Genomic DNA, 17729 nt, shown 5'->3' with positions numbered 1-17729 from the left:
TTTCACTGCATATACTGTATGTGTGACCGGATCTATATGTATGTGACAAATCTCTTGAACTTCAATGTATATACAGTATGCATATATACAGTATCTATATATATATAGATACATACACATACGTATATAGATGTGTATTTGTGTGTGTATTTATGTATATATGTGCAGTGTATATATATATATATATATATATATGTGTATATATATACATGTATGTGTGTGTGTGTGTATATATATGTGTGTGTATACTGTATATATCCTGTGTGTGTGTGTGTGTGTACTAGAGGTAAGTTTAATTTCGGAGGATTTAAATGTATATTTAATACAACAGACAATTCTATTATATAATAATAGAACCCGCCCATTAAATACATGTGTGTGTGTGTGTGTGTGTGTGTGTGTGTGTGTGTGTACAGTATATATACCGTAAATCGCGACAACGGAAAAAAAAAAAAAGTCATGAACGCTTGGGTCTCGTACGCATGCGCCCCGTGGCACCCACATGATGGCGGAGGATGGAGACGCCGCCGCCCTGACGGAGGAGACAAGCAGCAGCGCGGTAAGAAACAAAAAAGAAGGACGTCCCAACAAAACCGTGATCATATGAACAACCCTACAGCGGTGGGTTTGTGTGTTTTGGAATTGAATGACGTCAAGTGATTTGAGCGTTATAAATATAAGGTAAAAAAAAAAAAAAATGTAAAATAATAACATGTTCCGCGTTGAATGCGCATTTGAAATGACAGCTGCGTTTTATTGGAGGTCATATGTTTTTCATATCCAGACATATTGCAAAATGCGAAACACAGGATAACGAAGGATGTTCGGTGACGGATCGTCAGTATTTATATTTAACCGAGTGGACACTAGAGGGCGTGCACGCACACACAAACAATATGTAATGAAAGAAATGAGTCCAATTTGATTTGACCAATGTCAAAATAGAACGTATGTTTTTGCGTAATAATAACGATTATATAATATGAACTTACTCGTTACTCGTATTATTATAATACAATTCAAGGGTAGTCAATTAATGTTAATAAAGCAAACAGGCAACATTGATTGAATAAAAAGTAAACATTCAATTTCAACTAAATTGAATAGTAAATATTAATAGGTAATATTCAATTACTCAATTTCACTTTTTGGTCGTCAATTTAGACCTGATCTGATCATTTTCTCCCGAATTATTGGTCTTGAATTATTATTGGACTTGCAATTCTCAAATTATTCTCAAAATAATACTGGTTATTATTTTGAGAATAGGATAATAACCATTATATTATTATAGGAAAATAGACAGTGGTTACCAAAATCCCAGACGGTGTCTCATATCATAATATCGACATTATCGATATTATATCAATATGGTCGTCATAATATTCACATTTATTTCTCAGTTATTTCTTGTATGTAAATGTATTATAAAAGCAACAATTTTGTCTCTGTCCAGGTGGGTGCGCCACTCTCCTGCAGGATGGAGATCAGCGTCGCCGAAGCGGAGAAGAGAAATGGAAAGAACGGGATGAACATGCAGGAGACGTTCACCGTCTACCTCATTGAAACACGGTGAGAGGGACACATTTAAAAATGGGGGGAAAGTCATAATAACTATTTAAATAATTTTGTTTGTTTAAATGAAATTCAGATTTTTTTTTAAATGTTACAATTCTTCCCCTTTTATGATTGTAAATAATAATAATAACAACAATAACAAATATAGCTGCAGGCAGCAATACATGGGGTCCAGGTTAGTCGTGTTAGATACAAATAACAGCTTTCAGAGTTCCCATGAAACGATCACTTCCTACCGACACCAATTACAAATTTCCGAGTTCACATGGAACGCAGGGTGGACGTCCTGCCCACGGCTTCTTTATTGTCTCGGACATTCCGGCTTCTCTTCGGCATCTCGAGCACGAAAACACACAAAGGATACAATTATTTCAAAACATGACTGTGGGAGTCTCTGCCCACAGGTCGGAGTATAGAGAGGGAGACAGTCCTTTTTGCCGTGGTTTGCCGACATGGCAAAAGTTTTTATAGGTCCATGAACAAAAGGCTCACTATCCAGAAGTATAAATAATAAGAAGGTGCAGGAGAAATGGCGTTGCGCTCTCTGGCTCCTGGTTGGCCGACGAGCCTGTGCGCCGAATTCCCTCTGCAAAGACAGACAAACATTCAGAAAGCTCCCTGCCCCGAGTCAGACCAATCAGCCCTGGGTGGGAGTCGATTTGAGGCAGTTTGGCGGCCGCGGGAAAGTGAGCTATGCTGTCGTCTGCAGCAGGTGCTTGACCACGCACCTCTTGGTCCGCCACATACCCCCACCCCCTGAATTTGGCTGGGGAGAGAAAGTCATCCACGACCATCTGCGCCGGCGGCCTATGGACCACGCAGAAGTTTAATGTCTGGAGAGCCAGGTACCACCAGGTGATGCGGGTGTTTGTGTCCTTCATGCAGCGGAGCCACTGCAGCGGGGCGTGGTCCGAACAGAGGCTGAAAGCACGTCTCAGGAGCTAATAACGGAGGGAACCGACGGCCCACTTGATTGCCAAACACTCCTTTTCCACTGTGCTATACCTCGACTCCCGCTCTGAGAGCTTATGGCTGAGGTACAGCAACGGTCGCTCGGTCCCCTCAACCTCCTGCGAAAAGACCGTGTAAACAGAAGGGGAGAGAGAACTTAGGGTTAAACAGCAGTGGCTGCTTCACCTCCTTTTTGGTCTTGGGTCTCGGTGTGTTTGCGACCAAAGCAGTTTTATCAAGCTGGGATCGGACCCGGCCTTCACTCAAGTGGTACCCCAGATACTGTACCTCCTACCTACCTACATGCAGACGCAGGACGCAATTAACGCTGTCAAAGTAAATCGTGTTAATATACATTGTGTTGTATGGAGTTGTTTAACAAGAAAATATATATTTTTTATAACGACAGCTTGAGATTCGTGATGTATTTATTACAAAAACTAAGCCGTCTTAACAAAGATAAATAAAGAAATGATTCACCTTCATTTTCTTTTTTTTTACCATTTTCTCTAACTTGATAATGTCCGTCACCATATTGTTATTGGTGAACCTGACATGGAAGTAGCCACCTGTGATAAACCGTCGTTGGATGGCGGAAATGTTTGTCATTAAGTTGGTAGTTTTGTATTTGACCAGGTAATGTTGCCACCAATGTCATCATCAGTGTTGAAATTTTCCTGACTTCCCCCTCACTTGGTGCATACATGTTGAACCTAGTGGATGTTATTATGCCCACCATTTCTAACAGTCTCTGGGAGTTTCATGTCAGTTTTATGTCAGGCACTCATACACGGGGTCCAGGTTAGTCATTTTAGATACGAATCACAGTTTTCAGAGTTCCCGTAAAACACACCATCACTATGTATTGACACCAATTACAAATTTTAGAGTTCTCATGGAATGTAGCATCAGTTGGTGCTGTCGCTCGTCTTTACATCAACATTACTACTAGTCTCCTGTTTCAGAATGATTTTGTCTCTTACCCTCTTCAGCTTGTTTTTCTTGTTCATCACTGTTTTTACGTCTTGTGATATATGGTGGTTACTTTGTGGCCTTGGGAAATTCAGTCCCCATATTTTTACCTTTTTCTTGGGTGTTTTTGAGTGTCTTTTGCTGTTTTGTACACTAGATACAATGTCATACATGTCTTTGTCTGTATCAGGTGACATTTCACATGTTGTATATTGCTCTATATATATATAAGCTACAACTTCATCATCATTGTCTTTATCAACTTTTTGGGGCAAAGCCAAAACAAACAATTATCCACACTGTTGAATTTCAACTATTTTCCCAATTGGTTTTGCTGGTGACATGATTATATCCTTTAAAAAACAGTGGAAGCTATGATTGAACGTTCTGACAGCTGTAATGGGATTGCTTTTTAACATTCCACATCTGTCAGACCAATTTAGGTCATTCACACATGCTTGTTGTCCCTGTGTTTTACAATACTTTGGAGAACTTCTTCCCATCTCAGATAAGCAGAAGAAAATGAGCAAAACCATGTTGGGGTATTGTCTTACTGTAGCAAACAGATCTTTTTGTACACTTTGCCAAAAGGCGGTGTCCCTCTTATAGGTATCATAAACGTATACCCTTCATCAAAATTTTGAATTTGTTGGATTGACCTTTTGTTTGATAACATTTCACAAGTAATCCTTCTTTTTCTGTCTTTGTCATAACCTTTTCTCAAGGCACATTTGACACAACTTATTTCATCTCAGACATATATTGTTATAGAAAATGTAATCCAAATTTTCTATAAGTCTACCATCAGCATTGAGAATCTGTGCATTTAAATATCTACTTAACATCAACTTTTCTTTTCTAGTATCATGAAAGGTACCTATTCCTTTTGGGAAAATAACTGGTCAATATTTTTCTATTAATAATCGTACAGGATTGTTCTCTTCTAATGGTGCAACAAAACATCAAAGTGGTGGTATAACTCTCGCTGTTCTATATCAACTGGCTGTTAACATGTGTCAATCAACATACCATGGTTTGTTTGTCATTTAATGATTCATCAATGTTTTCGTCATCTGAACTAGACTATAACCGTCGCCCATGGTAGGGAATGAAAGGACGCGAGTGCATTTTTGATATTTGGTGAAGAACGCCAAATCTGGGTGTTGAGAAAGGACCCATTAAAAATCAAAATTAATATTTAATGATCAATGTTCATTGTCAGAGCATCCCAGAGGTAATAATAATTAAACAATAATAAAATAAAAGTCGAGTCTCACCCTCTCATATATATATATTTATTCATATATTTTGTTTATTTGAATACATATGTATTTTTTTCTCACTGACTATAGCAGTTATATTATCTGTCAAACCCCATTGAGTGCGTAATTGTATCCGACAGTCAGATCTTTCACACTAGTGGCCGTCGGATGAACTGCATCTGGGTTTCGCATACATAATACAGTATATCAGGGACAATGGGACAAAATATTTTTTTCCAAAACAACAGCGAATAGTTTGCTCAGCTGGACATTTACCATGTTCAATGAATGAGAGTTTAAACCTTCCTTCAAATAATTTTTGCAAAAAGCGAACAAAACTAAAATATACACATATACACAAATATACACAATTCACTTATATAAAAATATTTTTATTGATAGTGAATATAGTGACATCCATTAGTTCATATATGTGACTTATTTACTAAGTTTTAAGCCCAGTTTCAAAAAACAAAACAACTCTACAGACATCACTTCCAGTTATAACTGTTGGACCCAAACTTGTCACATGAGTTGGAAAATGTGAAACACCCCAGAGCCTCGATCGGATGCGGAAGTTCCACACCACAGTGCGTCAAAACTTTTCTTTGTGGATAGAAAGGATATAAGTAACTTTTTTTCTCCAGCGAGTTGAAACATGACAGATAATTCTTACTTTTAATATTTTTTATGTGTTTAGTTGCTTTGTACTGACTGTTTCTCAGTGTCGTCATTGTTTGCCAAAGTGTTTGGTCTTTGTGTCCACAGGCCGATGGATGCCATTGCCGAAGGCCGCAACCCGGCCCCGGACTCCCTATGGAGGAGGTACAGTGAGTTTGAGCTGCTCAGGAGCTTCCTGGTGGTCACCTTCCCCTTCATCGTGGTTCCTCCTCTGCCTGAGAAGAGGGTGAGTCCTGGGAGAGAAACGTGCCAAGTTACACCCAGAGCTTAACACTGAGCTAAACCGAGAGTTAAACCCTGAAATAAACTCAGAGTTAAACCGAGAACTAACGCCGGAGTTAACCTCTGTTCTGGAAGGTTTCATTCGCCAAAATATGCCATGTGATACAGAATTACAGATATTTAAATGTTCAGTGTGTCCAATGTTTTTTCCTCCACGCCTGACTTTTTATAATGAAATAATGCCACGACAACGCCACTGTCCTGTCAACCACTAAAAACCTTAGGAACATATAGAACTGAGTATTATTATTAAGGCCTACTAATAGTGATTCAAGACTCCAACTCTTCTTGTTGTTCATCGTTCAGGAAGTCCTCCCTTGCTCACTGTGCATTGCACCAACTGAACCAAACTGAACAATTATTTTTACTGAGCGACTCGCCAAGAACCAACTCTCAGAAAAGAGTCAAGCCTTCCATGGAAGAGTGAAACTTGTTCTGCTGGAGCTGGTGTTATGTCCGGAACGGGCTGCGTTGTGGGGGTGGACGGATAGATAACAAAAGTATCAATACACGTCTCAATACATAGTCTCGTTTTCAAGGTCGGTTCTAGCGATCAATACCACAAAAGGTATCAGGTTCTCTCAATATATTTCCTCACTTACGCTTGCTTGGTGCCCATCACTGTGTGGTGAACGGGAATCATTTCTGCACGCACGTTACGTGAACGCCCATGCACAACACTTGCAGAAAGATGTTCGTGAAGCCCCGCCCCGCTACTGCACAGAGCTGAGCGGCTAGCTGTTCAATTGTTTATTCAAAGTTTATTAATATTACCCGTGTCGTGTGTCCAAATTGCACCAAATTCGACATTGGGTCGACATTCTTCCTCAGGTCCCTAGCAATACAACTGGCAAGTGTTTCACTCACTTTTGCGACTAAAAATAGGTGTATGCAAACAGGAGCACGTGGCGGAATTAAAAGTATTGCAAAATTCAGCCCAAGCAGCCTCTATTTTATTTTATTTTTTCAACAAAAAGGTTGATAACAACTAGGGATGTACCAATCTGATATTTATTCCGCTGAAACACACTTGTAAGAAGAATCTTTAATTGTCCCATGACACACCACACATGCTTTGGATGGTGGCCGGTGAAATGAGGCCTCTGCATTTGACCCATCCTGGCTTGTCCTTCCTCTGGGGGGCAGCCAGGAGCAGTGGGCAGCATTCGACGACACGCCCGGGGACGAGTGTCCATCGCTGGCCAGACGATGATGTGTTCATGTATTTAGTGGGGGTCCTTACTGATGTTAGAAGCCCCATGTGAACACGGGGAACACATGCAAACTCCACACAGTAAGGCTCCTAATTGGGAGATAACCTACCCGAGCACGGTGCCAACAGCGCCCCAGGCGGGAACTGAACCCAGGACCTTCTTGCTGTGATGCAGCAGAGAAATGCAGCAGTGCAATGCAATGTGCCACCGTGCCACATTTTACGCTTTTACGCTTGAAGCTGCTGCATTGTATCCACAGCATATTCACAACATTTTGTAAAGAAGCGGCAACATAGTGTGACGTACCGTAAAGAGAAGTCAAGTAATAACCAGTAGCAGCAATCATTGGCCGCTGTCACTGATATGGGTCTGCACGTCAGGGTCGGAAATTACAGGGGGGACAGGGGTGTCAGGACCCCCCTTCAATTAATTTAATCAATTCAATAATAAAAAAGACATTTATAGACAGATATTTCAACAGATATTTCTGTTATATTCTTTGTCTCTAAACGGACTGAGCAGACCTTTTTTGGCGTTTTATTTTTATTTTTTTACCTGTGCTGTCAGCATGCTGGGCATACAACAGAGAGTATTTGTGCCGTTGCATCTAGGACAGAGATCTGTCTGAGTCTTGAGTCTGCAACTGGAGTTCAACTTCTCAACCTGCCATGCCACTCTTTATTCAGTCTTTAATTATCCACCGCCAATCGCCCTCTTTGGGGAACGATCTTGCCATGGTCTATAAACAACTAATCATCATTACTTCTCCAAGAGGGGGAAAATCACCACTGGTGAGACAAATAAACATAAGAAGAAACAAACATGTACACGGAAAAACATAAACATAGAAACAGCAGACAACATGTATCGACTAAACATAATTAATTAAGTTCAGGAAAATTGGAACAGTAATTGGGCATGTTGCCTCTTCCTGTCATAATTATGGCAGTAAATGAGGGAGGAGAGTAGAAGGATTTAATCAGGAGGGTGTTCGGGGGTGTGTTCCAAGCAGGTGCCTGTGGTGTATGTGTGCCTGTGATGAGTCCGCCTGTATGTATGTGTGTGTGTGTGTGTGTGTGTGTGTGTGTGTGTGTGTGTGTGTGTGTGTGTGTGTGTGTGTGTGTGTGTGTGTGTGTGTGTGTGTGTGTGTGTGTGTGTGTGTGCGCGCGCATTTAATGTGAGTGTACGGCACTTGTCCCAATTGGTTCTGGTGTATGAGGTCGGAATTATATCGTAGCGCCTCCAAGCTGCGGAAAAGGCCCCAAAGCCACCCCTGAGTCCCACAGCCGTACAGATACCCCATGACTGCAGCCACAGAAGACCCCCCTAGCCCCCAGAGAAGCTGGGAGCCCGCGGAGCAACACCCAACATGGCCCCGAGGAGCATAAACCAGTACCAGAGAGTGCGAGGAGACCCTGCACCTCTGAAGTGTACACATCCAACGCACCCCCAAGTGCAGGCATAAGACGCACCCGCGAGTGCAGAACCCGGGCCGGAGAGACAGAGATTCCTTCCTTTATAGATAGAAGATGTCAGATGTGATGCAACTATCAGTGAATGCACCTTTAAAGAACCATCCAGTTCATTGCGATATACTTCACTTGTTTCATAGTATTTAGAATATGTAACATATTCACAGTAAAAAGATCACCGTAGCCATAATCCTCTTAACATCAATTACCACCGATCTGTCATGTAGATGAGATGTTATTTTCCTGGAAACTTCTCCACCTTTTCAAAGCTCCATCCTTTTCCACCAGTGAGCAGCAAAATATCTTCCACTTCTCTCACCCTCCCTATGTTTCCTCTCTTTCCAGGCGGAGTTTGTGTGGCACAAGTTGTCGGCGGACAACATGGACCCGGACTTTGTGGAGCGTCGCCGGGTGGGCCTGGAGAACTTTCTGCTCCGGGTGGCGTCGCACCCCGTCCTCTCAAATGACAAGATCCTCCACCAGTTCCTGACTGAGGTCTGAGACTCATTTTGAAGTCTCTTTAGAAAGAGATATCCAGCAGCTTCATTCCTGAACATTTTGTGGTGTTTTTCTCCTCTGCCAGGAACATGGCTGGAAGGAAGTGGTGTACGAGACAGAGTTCCAGGCCAAGGTACGTCCATCCCTCAATCTTTATCCAGCATCAACTGGTTGCCTCACAATTCCCTCATTTTTCCTTTTTCAGCCATTTTATTTAGTTCCCCAGAGTCTACTTAAAGGTTTTTTTCATAGCTCAGACCCCCCCAGGTCCCAATAATAAAAGTTGCCCACAATGTTGTGGGGTCTGGTTGCCCCACATCACTTCTCTCATGTTAAAAAAATAACTAATAACTAATATACGTCCTCATTTTCAGAAGATACCTGAAGCATTGCATTTACCCAAAAAGTGGTGAAACAAATGAGAATATTGAAATATGTATTTTAATTATCTAGGATTATTATCACTCAATTAAGATTATAAAAAATTGGCAACCGTTGGCACCACCATTGGCATTGGCCAACTTGGCAACCACTTCTAAAAGTTGTTGTCGGGTCCTTTAACCTTGCTCTTTATCACTTCCTGTTTTCAGTGACAATTAAGGACAATCTGATCGGATCTTGTTTCTAATCTTAGTATATGACAGTAGTATGACGTCCATTTATTTACAGGCAGACTCCAGACTGCGAGCTCTGAGTGCCACCTTCAGGGTACGGAATCCAGACAAGTAAGACTTTACTCGTATTCACCACGTTAAGGAGCCGGTGTTTGTATTAAACCTTTACTTTGAAGGACTCTGCGTCAGTTCAGGGCCTTTCAAAGTAAAGTTTGAAGTGGTGGTTAACTTTGAAGTTCACTTTGAAGTCCCTTCAAAGTAAAGGTTCAACCCTTTCAACTTTTACTTTTAAGGACACGGTTGGAGTTCAGAGGCCTTCAAAGTTAATGTTGAACCACTTCAACCTTTATTCCTCCTGTGACAGTTAATGAACCAATCAGGTATGAGATCATATTTAGGCCACACCCCTGTGGCCCAGTTCTAAAGGGAGCAGCGCTAGGCATCAAACAAGGCTGGAATCTGGAACCAAGCACGTCAAACTAAATGAACAAGGAATAGAGATTTTCACTGCTCAACATCGCCTTCTAGTGGAGAAACATCACAGCGCTACAAGAGGCAATCTCTGTGTGGTGAATTCAAATATCACAAGTACTTTTAGCCATCAGAGGAGGGACAAATAATAATAATGCTGTAAATTAATAAATAAAATAACATTTCTCCATCATCCAGACGCTTTGTGGAGATGAAACACTACAGTGATGGACTGCAGTCGCACACTTCGCAGCTTCTACGTGCACGAGCAGTAGGTCTCACACAGACGCACACAGAAATACATGAACATACTTCCCACGTTTTGTCATCTGATATTTTACATTTCATCAGGCTGATATGTCATTACTAAACTGTATGTGTTGTCACAGCACATTCAAATGGATTTAATGATGACAGGAATTCCCAGATGTTTTATAGCTATGCCCCCTTGTAAGTCTAGGGTCACTGCTGTAAACATTTAACTAAAACTGAGTTAAAGTGACAAATATCTAAACTAAACTTTGTGTTGGGCAAATATATATATATACTGTATATATGTATATATAAATATACAGTATATACACTACTCACAAAAAGTGAGGGATATTCGGCTTTCGGGTGAAATTTCAGGATTAACCTAAAATGCACTAAAACCTTTACAGGTGAACTTCATTTGACGTTCTCTAAACTTTTGAATGCACATGTCCAACTATTCAATGTTTCAGTACTTTTTGCACAATTTGCTGTTCTCTAACAAGGAGCTGAACGGCAAAATTCACAACAGGTGTTTGATCCATGAATCGACCAATACATTTCCTGGTTCAATAAGAATTGGTATTTAAACAAGTCCTCTTCATCATGCTGTTCACATTTTGACATCATGAGACCAAGACGACATCTAACAATTGATCAACAGTACCTCGCCATTGTGAGGCTTCAAACAGGATGTTCTCAGAGGGAAGTGGCCACTGAGCTTAGAGTGTCACAGAGTGTCATCAGCAGGTTGCAACAGAGATAGAGACACTGGAAGAGTCACAGAAAGGCATAGAAGAGGACGTCCTTTGGCCACATCCCACACTGATGAGCGCTTCATTGTGAACAGTGCCCTGCGGAACTGGATGATGAATGCCACTCAACTCCAGGCACATTTAAGGGAGATGAGAGGCATCCAAGTGTCACGTCAGACCATTCAAAACCATTTCCATCAGCGTGGTCTGCGTGCTAGACGACCTGCAAGGGTACCTGACCACACCACCAGGCACAGGCATCATCGTCTTGCATGGGCCAGGGAGCATTTACGCTGGACGAGGGACCAGTGGCCTGAGTGCTGTTCTCTGATGAAAGTCCATTCACGTTGAGCAGAAATGATGGCCGCCAACGATGTTGGAGACGTCAAGGAGGGCGCTACGCATCAGCCACTGTTGTCACCAGACGAGCCTTTGGTGGTGGTGGTGTTACAGTGTTGGCAGGTGTGTCTAGTCAATACAGAACTGCCCTACACGTTGTGAATGGTACAGTGACAAGCCCATACTACCTGAATAACATCATTAATCCAGTCATTGTGCCCCTGCATGAACAACACAGGCCTCATTTCATCTTCATGGATGACAATGCTCAGCTAATCGAGGTCACATACGGAACGGCTGCTGGAGACTGGGGCACCTCAAATGGAGTGGCCTGCACTTTCTCCAGCCCTGAATCCCATAGAAAACCTATGGGATCAGCTGAGTCGCCTCGTAGAGGCTCGTAACTCTGTACCCCAGAACCTCAATGACCTGAGGGCCGCCCTTCAAGAAGAGTGGGGTGCCAGGCCTCAGCAGACAATAAGTCGACTTGTGAAAAGCATGAGACGTCATTGTCAAGCTGTACTTGATGCTCAAGGGCACATGACAAGTTATTGAGACATTGACATTTTTTGTTGTGGTAAACCCACCACTGTTTTTGGCTTTTGTTTCAATAAATTGTTTGAGATGAGGAAATCACCATTGCAAGCTTCTACTTAAATGCCCTACTTTCATGATATAATATCACTGTAGCGTGAACTTTTTACATTTTCCATAAATGTCACCCGAAAGCCAAATATCCCTAACTTTTTGTGAGTAGTGTATATACTGTATACTCTATCATTTTGTGACTTCCTGCAGTTCCTTCGAAGACCCCTAGGGGGCCACAGGGAACCCCTGTGCTGTAGCACATTGGAAGGCAAATTGGATGCAATGATGTGTTTATGGTTATAGTATAATATATTATAATATAAATAATAATAGTATCTGTCCGTCTGTCTGTCTCATACTGGCTTTCTCCTCCCAGAGGGTTGCTGATCGTCTCTATGGAGTCTACAAAGTCCATGGGAACTATGGCAGAGTCTTCAGGTTCGAAACTCAAACTAATGGTGTTACTCTTTCTGGACCTGAGATAAAAAATAAAGTGAAATAAAAATAAATATTGTGTGTGTGTGTGTGTGTGTGTGTGTCTGTGTGTGTGTGTGTGTGTGTGTGTGTGAGATGCAGTGAGTGGAGCGCCATGGAGCGTCAGATGGGCGACGGACTGCAGAGTGCTGGACACCACATGGACGCGTGAGTGTTTGTAGAACAGACACGCAGCGTTACCAGGTGTTCAGTAGTGTTGCGTAAACTATTCAGAACAAACCGTGGTCAGCAGAGTGGTGTAGTAATAACCGAGATATTATGCTGTTTCCTGTTTCTTCCTGCTGCAGCTTTGCTGCTTCCATAGACGACATCCTGGAGGAGGAGGAGCACTACGCTGACCAGCTGAAGGAGTACCTGTTCTACGCTGAGGCCCTGAGGCGAGGACCAGCTCCAAACACAATAAACCCAATCAAATTAACTATTTCCTGTTATTAATGTTAAACTGGACATGAGTCTTCCCCTGTAGTTTCTATGTAGCGCCACCAGATGGTGCCACACGCTAGTGTTAGCAGTAGCATTTAGGCAGAGTGATATGAGGGATGTGAAACCAGGAGAAGTGGTTGTCGTGGCAGTTATTATTAACAGACAGCGGTTGTTATTCAGAAATAACTGACTGCTGGTTGTTGCTACTGACCAATCAGAATCCAGGATTCCACAGAGCAGAGGGATACTTTTGCATAGACAGGTTTTACCGTACTACTGCTTTTACTATTGATATAAATGTTTATTTATACACATTAGAATTACAATGAACAATTGTTGTTGGTGAATAAAAGTGACAGGAATTAGTTTCAGTTTAATTCAGTTGAATAACGACCACTGTTTCCAGCAAAGGCCCTTAACTCCTCCCATTACTATTGACTTTACTATTAACGCTGTTTTCATGTTGTCACGAAAATATCTTTCCACTTACTTAGTTAATTTGTTCTTGGCTCTGCAGGGCGGTGTGTCGCAAGCACGAGCTGACACAGTTTGAACTGGAGGTGGCGTCGCAGGACCTGGTCTCCAAGAAGCAGCAGCGAGAGGAGCTGGCCACCGGGGTACGATGGGGTTCTTCAGGAAGCTCCTCAACCATCTGTTCTGCTGAGGTTCACCAGCACTGAAAGAGTTCACCAGCACGAGAACAGTTAACCAGCAGAACGAATGAAGAACAAACGCTATTTAGAGATCACTAATAACCAACCCACCGCACTAACACGTCCAACCTGGGCTGTTGATTGACTGGAACTTTGGCGTATTGGTGTCTGAGTTGCAGGATTCAGGTTCCTTAATGTTCTGCCTCCATCTCCCTCCTTCTCCCAGATCGTGCGGACCTTCTCCTTCAAGGGAATGACCAACAAGCTGTTTGGTCAGGAGGCTCCAGAGCAGCGTGATGCCAGACTGAAACTTCTGGAAGAACAGATCGCAGAAGGAGAAGAGACAGTGAAGGAGAAGACAGCAGAGTGCCAGTGAGTCCAGAGCTAAATAAACCCTTATTGATCTGCTGATCGACTGGTGACTCTGCTTGTTTACTGGCGCTTGGCACCAGTAAACCCAGTGTTCTGATGGTTTCCTGGCACTGGGATCCCATAAAGCCAAGTGTTCTGATGGTTTCCTGGCACTGGGATCCTGTGAACCTAGTGTTCTGATGGTTTTCCTGGCACCGGGATCCTGTGAACCCAGTGTTCTGATGGTTTCCTGGCTTGGGATCTTGTAAACCCTTGTCTTGTAAACCCGGTCTTGTTTTCCTGGCACTGGGATCCAGTAGGCCCAATGTTCTGATGATTCTTCAGGGAGCACTGGGATCCAATAAACCGAGTGCTGTGATGGTTTCCTGGCACTGGGATCCAGTATACCCAGTGTTGTGATCGCTTCCTGGCACTGGGATCCAGCAAATCCAATGTTGTGATGTTTCCTCAGGGAGCACGTGGAGCTGGGCTGCTCGGACATGCAGCGTTTTAAGGAGCAGAAGGACAAGGACCTCCGAGAAGCTTTGATCCACTACGCTGTAATGCAGATCAGCATGTGCAAGAAGGTACCACTGTGTAGATATGTATCTATATAGTCTGTATGAATACTGTACAGTATGTAAACAGTATGAACAACATAAATATATGGTTTTGTAATCTCTCTTACTCTCTCTCCTTACTCAGGGAATACAGATGTGGAGTAACGCCAAAGAATGTTTCCTCAAGATGTAGTTTTCATTCAGGGAAATTTGCACCTTTTTTAATTTGAAGTTGATATGTAGATGTTCAGGCTGCGACCTCTTTGGGAACGCGGGTGTGTTTTGGTGTTTATATAGATTTAGTTACTGTCATGTGAGCATGACAGTTCTGAAGTCTATATTCAGCCAGCGATCTGTTGTTCTCCCCAATCCTGGTATCAAGATTTTGGCTTGTAATATTCCTTTTATTTGCTTAACAGCACAATTAACTCTCAGTTTAGAACGCCTGTGAGTTCCGACCAAATGAATCCTAATGAACATGTGAAGAGGATGCCAAATACATGTGACTGCCAGAATGCAAAGATAAATATGAAAAATATTTTTATTTTAAAGTTGTTTGTTTTTCAGATGTTCTTGGACTGTCAACTACCGCTAAATATGAGAATGCTTGCTTATAAACCTCTCTGAAATTCCTTAAATAATCCCTCAACATTAGAATGTGTAATTCTGTGCCGATGAATAAAAGGTCTTTATATCAAAACACAAGTAAAGCAAATTGTAACAAGTGAAGTGAACTCTCTGCAGGTTGTAAAACAATACTGTGGCAGATCCGCCTGCCCCCCGCCACCTGAGGGCCCTCTGACACAGAGACAAGGGCGATGGGGTTGAAAAGTACCGGTCTTATTGTAGAGAGTGGGCAAGGTAGAACAAGCCCAGAGCAGATGGAACATTGTCATGACAGACTCCTCTCCTGTGTGTGTGGGGATGGGGGTTGTACCTATTGCTCGTTGATTGCTCTGACGAGCAAGACGGGTGTGGCTGCTTAAACCACACCACCCCCACACCACATATACATACTCATGTGGATTCTGGTTCCTCGTCTTTCAACCCCAGCTTCTGGGTTCTAGGTCAGAATCATAAATGTTGGTGATGTCAATCAAATCTGCAGCTGTAATGACCACGGGGCTGGAGGCCACCATGGGAGAGTCGTGAAAACAGACAAGGAGACAGATGTTTCTCAGGTTTTACCAGCGTTTCAGTCATTTAATCCAAATCCTTAAAGAGCAACTTGCAGGTTGGCATACCCAGTCAATTAATGTGTGGGGAAAATACGTAGAAATTTGATTTAAGAATTATTTTTATTTTTTTGCTAGAATTACAGCTGGACTCATTTTTGTAATTACAAAACAAAACCCACCTAAAAATCTGACGTTGCCTGCAAGCTTGAACATGTGGGCGTGTTTTGGTGTTGATATGGATATAATCAATGGCATGTCACCATAACAGTTGTGAAGTTCGTGTTTGGCCATGATGCTCTCTCGTACTCCCCGAGGGAAGACACCGAGATGTGCATCATGGTACGAAGGTGCACATTGCATTAGGGTTTGAGGTTGGGGCTGGATGGAGGGCGTTCCATAGCAACACTGTCGCAGGACCAAACACTGGGGCTTTGCGGTTTGATTTTCTTTTTGGTTTTACACCAAAGCCACCGCTGAGGTTGGTTGGAGGAGATGACAAACCTTGGTACGACGCAGTGGCTCAGAAAGAGAAGCAGCTGGACGGGGACTTCAGGGTTAGATTCTCACCTCTACTGACCGTTACAGATCTCTGCTGACCACTACAGTCCACTCCCAACCTCTACTGACCTCTGCCGTTCCCACAGACCTCTACCGATCTCTAATATATATATATATATATATATAATTTTCTGTTTGGATTCAATTTTTATTGTTAATATTGTTTAGCATTTTATATTTTTATATATGTGCAGTGTTGTCTTTGTGATCTTTGTACATGTGCAGTGTTTTGTAGCTCAATAAATTGATGCGATAACTATGTTGCAAAACAGATGTAGGTACAAATAAATGCTTAACTTTAAATAAAAAAAATTTAACAATCAATAAAGCAAAACTTTAGTACTTAAATGTATTCGGAAATCTAGAACGCATAGAGACTGACCTCGATCCTCGGCCTCCCATGACAGGCCAGCAGCGCCACCATTCTGACATGCCGTCATAGCTCTACACACAAAGTTTTACACCAAATAATGTTTTATTATTATTATTATATAATGGCAGTATTTTTATATTTTACGTTTTAACCCCCCTCCCCTTAGCCCTCAATGTAGACGACAATTTGTGCTCCATATGCAGAAATAGCATTAGAATATTATTTATAGCAGTGCTTTCGCTGCCTGTGGTGCAGTGAGCGGAATGAAGATGGCGCCAAGATGGAGGCATTGAGGCATCTTGGTTTTCAGTTCTACAGGTATGCTGATCTGCAGCAATGGGCGGACCACAGCGCCACCTGGTCATCGGTGTAAAGTACTTATAAATCAGAGGTGAGGAGCTGTGTGCTTGGTCTACAGATGTGTACTTTATTGCCGGAACTCCAGAATGAACCGCACATTCATTATTGACACAACAACTACCGCTGAGGAAGACACACTACAACTAGTGAATACAACAATCCATTACATCTCCCTCCTTCAGCAATAAACAACATCCTCTGGTGCCTCGTCTTGACGCCAAACGTCTTTGAAATATTCGGAGGAGTACTGTGAGCAGTTATCTGTTCTGAGCGTGGTGGGTATGTCACGTCTGCTGAACAGAGCTTTCAGAGTGTCGATGCTGCGCATGTTTTCAGTTCCTCAGCCTCAATGAAATTGGAGTAGTGGTCTACAAGAATGATGTACTATTTGCCCTCAAACTCAAATATATCGGAAGCTACCGCCTCAAATGGCAGCTCCAGCATTTCATTTGGTTGGAGTGGCTGTCTGGGTAGCTTGTTTTGAAAGTCAGCACGCACACAGTTTCAGAGTCCTCGATTTCTGCACTCATGCCTGGCCAGTATAGCACCCATCAAACAACGCAAACTGAGGTTGGGTATGAATTTTGACAGGTATGTTACGAAACCGAAGAACCGGCGAAGCCCATCTTTGTTGGTCGGTGGTGGCATGCACTGTACTTCCTCTCTTTTTGATGGGTCAGTCCCCTGGCTGGTATCAGATGTCCCACATGTGGCACTGACACTTGACAGATGTGACACTTCTTGAAATTGAGCCTCAGGCTGTAGCTTGTGGCTCTCTCAACCGATTTAAGCAGGATTTTGTTATGTTCCTCAACCGTGGGTGCTGCAATAAGAATGTCCTTGTGGTGT

General features: G+C 42.5%; 1 protein-coding gene across 1 annotated transcript; it reads left to right on the top strand.

The window, feature by feature from the left end:
• The first annotated feature begins 516 nt into the window (after positions 1 to 516).
• LOC307248132 (sorting nexin-4-like) lies at positions 517 to 15106 on the top strand. Its single transcript, XM_080024394.1, has 14 exons — positions 517 to 559; positions 1457 to 1572; positions 5532 to 5670; positions 8758 to 8907; positions 8996 to 9043; positions 9580 to 9635; positions 10194 to 10266; positions 12306 to 12367; positions 12506 to 12571; positions 12712 to 12801; positions 13365 to 13464; positions 13727 to 13872; positions 14324 to 14438; positions 14557 to 15106. Exons 2-14 carry the CDS (start codon positions 1481 to 1483, stop codon positions 14602 to 14604), a joined length of 1185 nt encoding a protein of 394 aa, XP_079880520.1. The 5' UTR covers positions 517 to 559; positions 1457 to 1480; the 3' UTR covers positions 14605 to 15106.
• Positions 15107 to 17729: the final 2623 nt, after the last annotated feature.

This window comes from Zeus faber, assembly GCF_960531495.2.
Source record: "Zeus faber genome assembly, chromosome: 2".
Lineage (NCBI taxonomy): Eukaryota > Metazoa > Chordata > Actinopteri > Zeiformes > Zeidae > Zeus > Zeus faber.
Note: the sequence above shows the minus strand (reverse complement) of the source record. Positions and strands in the feature narration are given on the sequence as shown.

Bases quoted from the DNA above. Each gene is read 5' to 3' on its own strand.
- LOC307248132 (XM_080024394.1), top strand. From the start codon at position 1,481: ATGGAGATCAGCGTCGCCGAAGCGGAGAAGAGAAATGGAAAGAACGGG. The intron at 13,465-13,726 runs GTACGATGGGGT...TCCTTCTCCCAG, and splicing joins GAGAGGAGCTGGCCACCGGG to ATCGTGCGGACCTTCTCCTT. The intron at 14,439-14,556 runs GTACCACTGTGT...CTCCTTACTCAG, and splicing joins AGATCAGCATGTGCAAGAAG to GGAATACAGATGTGGAGTAA.